This window comes from Oculina patagonica, chromosome 2, assembly GCF_052425735.1.
Source record: "Oculina patagonica isolate OP01 chromosome 2, crgOcupat, whole genome shotgun sequence".
Classification (NCBI taxonomy): Eukaryota; Metazoa; Cnidaria; class Anthozoa; order Scleractinia; family Oculinidae; genus Oculina; species Oculina patagonica.
Window position 1 is genome coordinate 35,287,727 of NC_135759.1, and position 7,377 is coordinate 35,295,103.

Sequence of the window (7,377 nt, forward strand, 5' to 3'; positions counted from 1 at the left end):
ACATGCGGTGTGTTGACCAGTGGGCCAGCCATTTTAACTAATGTTGAGGTCGATTTATCTTATAAATTTTAACTTCGAATTCGATTCTAGTTCATAATTTACTAAGTGTTTGCAATTTCTCGTGGACGCAAACAAAAAGTTCTTAAGTCGCTGTACTGATAACCCCGAAATACTTTTAAAAATTGCGCCTTATTGGAAAATTTTAATTCCCGAGAAAGAAATGGTAGCCGACTCCTCCCACTGAGCCATAAATTAAAATCAGCAGACTGCCAATATTGTTCTTTAATAAACGTTACTAGTTGGACCTAGCCGTATTACTGTGCAGTGTTTGTACAACTCGGCCTACAACTACAAACGGGTAAAGGCCTACTTCAACAAACGGGTAAAGAATTGAGGTCGCGCGTGCAGTGTTTTTAAGAACCTAAATTTTTTTCTGTGTTCAGTTTACAAAAGATATAAATTTTTACATGTCCAAAATTACTTGAAAGTTCTAATTAAAATTTGATATTACTTTCAAGCTTTAGCTATTTACAGAGTTATGTAAAGTCTTCACGTACAAAGCAGTAACATAAAAAGGACAAGAAAAAGAACAACTCGGTTGCAAGGCACTGAGCTTCTGGCAGGAATAGCTGCAAAAAAAGAAGAAGACACTCTGAGAAAAAAAACTAAAGAAAATAACTTAAATCTCTTATTATCCAGATATGTATTGCTGATTGTATATATACACAATTTCTTTAAAATATCTTATTTATCGGGAATCCAATATGCAGGTTCGTACTAAGAATAAAAAAGTGCAAAAATGTTTTACGCAGAGGGTTCGACTTAACTTGAATGCAAACTTTATTTGTCTCTCATCTTCTATTTCTTCTTGTATAAATAACATCGGAGCTCGCAGAAAGAAGAGTGTAAATTGATGTTTAAGTTACCTAGCTTAATTTACTTCAGCTTACTATCCACCATAATCCAATTGAGCCGGTTTAACTAATGATTATGATTTATACATCAGGATTTGCATTAGAGTCCTCCGCAGGCCACTCCTTTTAATCCGGGGTTCTGTGGTAGCGGAGGGGAAGAGAGAAAACTGGAACTAGTAGAGAGGAAGGCTGGGGACGAGGAATCTTTTTTTGCTCGGTCCCAGTCTCTCTTTTGTTTGGTCCCTGTTTCCTTTCCGTCCCAATCGGAGGAGGCTAGATCTGCATGACTTACTCACCTTTACACTGTTTGCCATTTCCGTGATATCCTTTTGAACATGAGCAACGGTATGATCCCCATGTGTTATCGCACACAGCTTTCTTATGACAGTCGTGAACATCTTCTGCGCACTCATCGAAATCTCGACATGACATCCCATCACCTTGGAAACCGGAACTGCAGCTACAGGTGTAAGAGCCTGGCGTATTAATGCAATGCGCATTCGAGCTGCATTCAGTGTTTCTCCAATCACTGCACTCATCGATGTCTAAAGAGAAAATAAGACAGATCGTCTATAGTATGTTCGTCATTTACCACAAATAGCCGATGAAAATTATCCATTTCGTTTTTAAAATAAATAAAAGACTTTATTTAACCCTGAAAGGACAATCAGTGATCACTGGATCACTGGTATAAACTGGCGATCAGCCTGATTTACATATAAAATACAGCTATTCTTAAAATTAAACTCTAAAAAAAAACTAGAAGATATATTTTCCTCAATCTACCTTACCTCCAGTAAGTGAACGCCTTTTTAATAGATACCACTTTTATTAATTAATTATAATGATGTGATACTTAGCCATGCAAGCACGAAGTTCAGTGGAAAACTGCTAAGGATTATGCTGATAAAACTCACATCATACTTCTTGATCAATTGCTTACCATAACAGTATCGTCCATTTCCACTGTACCCTTTCCTGCAGAGGCAGCTGTAAGAGCCTGGATTGTTAACGCAGCTGGCACCAGAGCCACAAAGATAGCTTTCATCACTGCACTCATTGATGTCAGAGCATGAACGACCGTCCCCACGGAAACCGTCATCGCAAGAACACGAATAAGAGCCTACATTGTTCCTGCAAGTCGCGTGGAAACCGCAATCATGTGATCCATCCAGACATTCGTTGACATCTCGACACACTTTACCGTCACCATGAAACCCAGATCGGCAGGTGCATTGGTAAGAGCCTTCAGTGTTTGTGCATGCTGCGTTTCTGTGACACTTGTGAGTCCCATCCTTACATTCATCAATGTCAGAACACGACCATCCGTTTCCTTTATACCCTGGGAGGCAATTGCATCCATAAGAGCCAATATTATTATTACAGTGGGCATGTACACTGCAATTGTGAGTCCCATCTTTGCATTCATCAATGTCATGGCATGACCATCCATCTCCTTTGAATCCTTGGAGGCAAGTACAGCCATAAGAGCCATTAGTGTTATTGCAGTGGGCATGTACATTGCAATTGTGCATATTGGCCTTGCATTCATCAATATCTTCACACGACACGCCATCTCCTTGAAATCCTTTATGACAACTGCAATTATACGAACCAATCGTATTGTTGCAGTGGGCGTGAGTACTGCAGTTGTGGATATTCATCCTGCACTCATCAAAATCTTCACACAACATGCCATCTCCTTGAAACTCTTCAAGACAAGTGCAATTATAAGAACCAATAGTATTATTGCAGTGTGCATGGATACTGCAATTATGAACACCTAGGTTGCATTCATCAATATCTGTGCATGATCGTCCATCACCTTGGTATCCAGGAAGACAACTGCACTTGTAGGAGCCAACTGTGTTCTGACAATTGGCATTAAAAGGGCACGAAAACAGTTCTTCGGCTAAACACTCATTGAGATCTGAAAAAAGAAATAACAATCTTTTAGAAACGTCGATTGCCCGTTATTATGGATTGTTCAGTTTTATTACGATAAAATCCCGGGCACTTGATTGGCTAGGAAAAGGTCGTTGACTAGCGTTTCATTGTTCCATACAGTCATCTGATAATAATTACTTAAATCATATAGGATTGTGCCATTTTATATCACTGTTGCAGGGGCGGATCCAGGGGGGGTGGATTGGGTGGCTAGCCACCCCCCTTGATCCACCAGAAAAATAAAAATAAACATATTAAAATAGAAAATAAGGACAATGTCCATCCACCTTTCATAGTCAGGCGGCCGTTCAAAGTTAAGAAAGGCCATTTTTCCAAAATAGGAGATTTTCAAAAGGCCTGTTTTATGAACTTCTGGCTTAATGTAACAAAACATGTGTGTATAATTTTAAAAAATTAGATTCCTTTTAACTTTCAAGAGTTGTTTTAGCCTTGCTGGAATGATTTTCTTCTCCATTTACATCTTTTTTAGCGAGTTTTCGTACCATTTTTTCGCATCAAAGCGATTTCAAAACCAAGCAAAGTCGCCAAAGTTGTTCCCAGGCCACTTTGCCAAGGGCTAAAAATTTTCAAGCATGTGGGTGAACAAAAAAAACGCATATCTGTTCTTTCCTGTAAGTTCCTGGCTTGTCAACTTTAAATTTCAATCACTGTTCATTTCATAAGAAGTAGACGTTTTCTCCGAAATAGAACTCAAGGTAAGTCGAAGAAAGAATATTTTGCCAAATTATCAAGGAAAAACAGTGTTTTAATAACTTAATTGACAGCTTAATTGACAACTTAATTGGCAGCTTTTCTGAGGGGGGCATGCCCCCAGACCCCCCTAGGGGGAAGGAGCCTTTGGCTTCACTAAATATGGGTCGCAGATCCAAAATGATTTGCACTCCACTTTCAAAAAACTGCCTAAAAGCCCGAACCCCCCCCCTCCTACCATAAAATACAAACTGGGGCTTGAACAATATAGTAAACAAAAATATTGGTAAACAGCCACCCCCCTTTGAGGAATTCTGGATCCGCCCCTGGGTTGTAATACAACAACAGACAGCTTTGAGTCAACACAAATGAAATACTGACGAGACAAGAGATACGATCGATATAGCGGCCTTATTATGATCGGCACATTATGCTTTGCATTACCTCGACAAACAGAACCATTCCCTTGAAAGCCATTGTTACAAACACAAGTGTAATGTTGCTCATTTCTTAGATCAGCTGTACAGGTGGCGTTGGCTCCACAGAGTGGCTTCTGTCTGCAGTCAAACAATGTTGCCAAATTTCTTTTGTCCTGTTCTTCTGCTTTAGAAGAAGAAACAGAGTCAAAGGGATTTATAAATTGATAATGAAGCGATATGTCAATAGATTTAGATACTCATTTTGAGTTTTCATTGGGTTTATCTTAAATAATATTGCGGTTTTTTATGATATGCGAACTCATGAAATTCACTAACGATTGTGTTTTTCGCTGCCGTCAATTATGTGGCGATAGCCAACGGACCATGAAAAAATAACAAAAAATAATAATTATATAATTCTCATTATAAGGTCTGAAATTTACGTTTATTTTACGGATACACTAATTCAGTGGATATGGTAATAGGAAGTTGTTGATTTGTAAACGGTGTTGCGACAAATGCAGTCTGCAGACCTACAGACTGGCATTCCGGTTAGCCCGAATACTGTGAACAACGTTCCAGCCTGAATAACTCTCCGGGTAGACTGCATGCTTACAGTAAGCTCTCGCAATGGTAATGGTAACATGATTTAGTGGAATTTACTAAGGTGAATATAAAGAATGCGCGTATAACTGATTGGTCGAAAAATTCTGAATCTAACGCTGTATTCACCGCAAGTAGATGTAAATATAAGCTGAAGGAAGTCAAGATGGCGGTGGATGGCTTTGTTAAGTCTGCCGCACACTAGAGCAACTAGCTGAGCTAACCGCCTCGCGTGCCCGTTTGCTCAGCAGATGTCTCTCGTGTGCGGACATTTTTCGTGAGAATTTTGCCTCGCGAGGCCTTGAGGAAAATATCTATATCGTGTTTGATATTTTTTGCCTCGAGAGGCAAAATCCTCAACGTGTGCGGGCGACATGACAAACTTGGCTCAGCCAGATATATCAACTGACCAATAAACACACGCAGAATGCTCACGTGATTCATCATGGCGGCTTCCGAATCAAACTTGCTAATAAGGATGGGCCGATACTGGTTTTTCAAAACGATACGATATCGATACGATATTTGCCTTTTTTCTCGATATCGATCTCGATATCGATATTATGACGTCATTTCCGTCCTGATGTCATTGGTTTGTCACGTGACCATACAAAGGACAGACCTGCCATTATAAATGTTAGCCAAGAATGCTGATTTTGGTCTTTTTGTTTCACTGTTGCATCAGCAATGTGTGGACATAAAGTCAAGGCAAGAAAAATTCAATTATTGACAAGAACATCAATATTTCTTTGAGAAAAATTGTATTTTTCAACCACAGGTGCTGACCAGAAGACCGCAGGCTCAGGTCACGTGTGTAGTATCGAAAGCGTATCGAAAGTGCGATATTTTTCGAAAGTATCGATACTTTTCAAAATTGTCAAAATATCGATGTATCGAATATTTGGTATCGAGTATCGGCCCATCCTTACTTGCTAAGCACTTTCCTCACTGCAGGATGAAATGTGCAGTGAATAAATGGCTGAGCAAACGGGCACGTGAGGCGAATAGCTCAGGTAGTTGCTCTAGTGTGCGGCAGGCTTTACGGACAAAAAAATCGAGGATGTAAAAGAAAATTAAGTCCTTATATCAAACACACGCTTGTTATTAGGGGCGGACTGCCATTAAACGCCATCTCATGTCGCTTCCGTTCCAAATATTCACTAACATTCACGTGCACTTTGCATGTAAATAATTACTTAGAAAGTCTTAGGGTCTGCAGTCTGCAGTTGTCGCACACCGATTTGTAAACCACCCTAGTAAGTGACAACAACAGGACACTTCTCAACTGAAAGTCACTTATAGTACTCCAGTCCGGTACAAGTGCTGGTGAAGCAAATTATAACGACAGTCACCAAAAGCTGTTACACGTTTATACACATACACAAACTGGAATATTCAACAGATGAAACTGGCTACGCATCAATGTATCAGATGTCTGCAGCATCAACTACAATGTGCAAAGCAAAGCATTTTAATTCTTTACTCGCCTTCTGTTTATTATACATGTAATAGCAGTATTGAGTTAGTTTACTTTAGCTGAGGTATTTCAATTCTAATTACCTACTGAAGCTACTGCGGCCTGTACTTACCTTTGTTTTCAGAAGATTTTTTGGGAATCATAAATACCAGAACAAGACTCACAGCCAAAAGTAGGAACACCACGACTCCTCCTACGATATACCTTTTCTTATTCCAGGTGAATGTAGGTTCATTCTCCACTTCATGGCCGATTCTTTGATATTTCGTTTTAGATTGTGACATGATACTTTTTGTCCCCATTACAATTTAGAACATTTCACAAAATAGGTTAAAAGCTGTCGCTCGATTCGCAACAACAAACATAACAGATATGCAACCTAAGCGTTTCCTAGAAATTTAGATTCTCAGAAATCGGGGAAACCCCCTTTTAAATTATGTGGATTATCATTGGTCCATTCAAAGACTTGTTTGAAAGGTTATCTCGGAAACCCCTTAACCTCTACATCGAGACGTCTTTCTGCAGCTAAACTATAAGACAACATTTTTATATATGAATACAGTCAAGTTAAGCATACCGATACATGTTGCATGTGTAAATGAAAGGAGCAAAAAAATCTGAAAATTTCTGAAAGTATCCGCAAAACCTTTCGAACGTCGAAAAATCTTCGGTTCTCTTCGAAAATCTTCGAGATCTCGAGAGTCAAAAAAAAATCTGCTAAAGCCAAAGCACTAGTACGGGGTCTACTGAGTTCTAAGCTAAAGTAAAAAATAAGGCCCGGTTCAGATGCCGTACTTTTCATGAGCCGAACTCAATTCGAATTTGGACCGACCCAAATTGACAAAAGTACGCCTCTTGATTCAGACGCCGTACTCAGTTTCGGCCGTTCCGAGGCCGTTCCTGATACAGTTCCAATAAAACCAGTCAAATACATTATAATAATTTATGAATTAGGATCGGCACATGAAAAGTACGGCGTCTGAATCAAAGCCGTTCCAAAGGCGTTCCACAGGCAAAATTCTCGGCCAAGCCAGGCGGGAAGAACGGGTGAGCCGTTCCAAATTGAAATAGCCGTTCTAATTTGATTCAGACGCCGATCTTTTCATGTACTTAATTCAAAGAATTAGGTTCGGCTCATGAAAAGATCGGCGTCTGAACCGGGCCTTAGAAAAATCTAGGTAGTACGAAAATATGGTAGCGGGGAGCATCAATATGGGTTCTGTGGTATTCAAGTGTTTTCGCCACAACTCCTGTTAACTGGGTATCTAATAACTAAGAAGCAGAAAGAAAAGAATTTTCAGTGAAT

The 7,377-nt window shown here is 39.6% G+C and overlaps 1 protein-coding gene across 3 annotated transcripts; it reads right to left on the reverse strand.

The window, feature by feature from the left end:
- Positions 1-277: 277 nt before the first annotated feature.
- LOC144644444 (uncharacterized) lies at positions 278-6,435 on the reverse strand. Of its 3 annotated transcripts, none has more exons than XM_078503932.1 (5): positions 6,184-6,435; positions 4,017-4,172; positions 1,858-2,844; positions 1,211-1,459; positions 284-629 (listed from the first exon to the last, which is right to left on the reverse strand). In XM_078503932.1, the coding sequence occupies exons 1-5, from the start codon at positions 6,371-6,373 to the stop codon at positions 550-552; spliced, it is 1,662 nt and encodes a 553-aa protein (XP_078360058.1). In that variant the 5' UTR covers positions 6,374-6,435; the 3' UTR covers positions 284-549. The 3 variants fall into 3 exon arrangements, with proteins under 3 accessions (XP_078360059.1, XP_078360058.1, XP_078360057.1); XM_078503931.1 differs by having other exon boundaries at positions 4,017-4,175; XM_078503933.1 differs by lacking the exon at positions 1,211-1,459 and having other exon boundaries at positions 278-629; positions 4,017-4,175.
- Positions 6,436-7,377: the final 942 nt, after the last annotated feature.

Excerpts from the sequence above, each read along its gene's own strand:
- LOC144644444 (XM_078503931.1), bottom strand. The coding sequence starts at position 6,373 with ATGGGGACAAAAAGTATCATGTCACAATCTAAAACGAAATATCAAAGA. Across the intron at positions 4,176-6,183 it reads AAAATCTTCTGAAAACAAAG|CAGAAGAACAGGACAAAAGA; the intron begins GTAAGTACAGGC and ends CTTCTTCTAAAG. Across the intron at positions 1,460-1,857 it reads AAATGGACGATACTGTTATG|ACATCGATGAGTGCAGTGAT; the intron begins GTAAGCAATTGA and ends TTTTCTCTTTAG.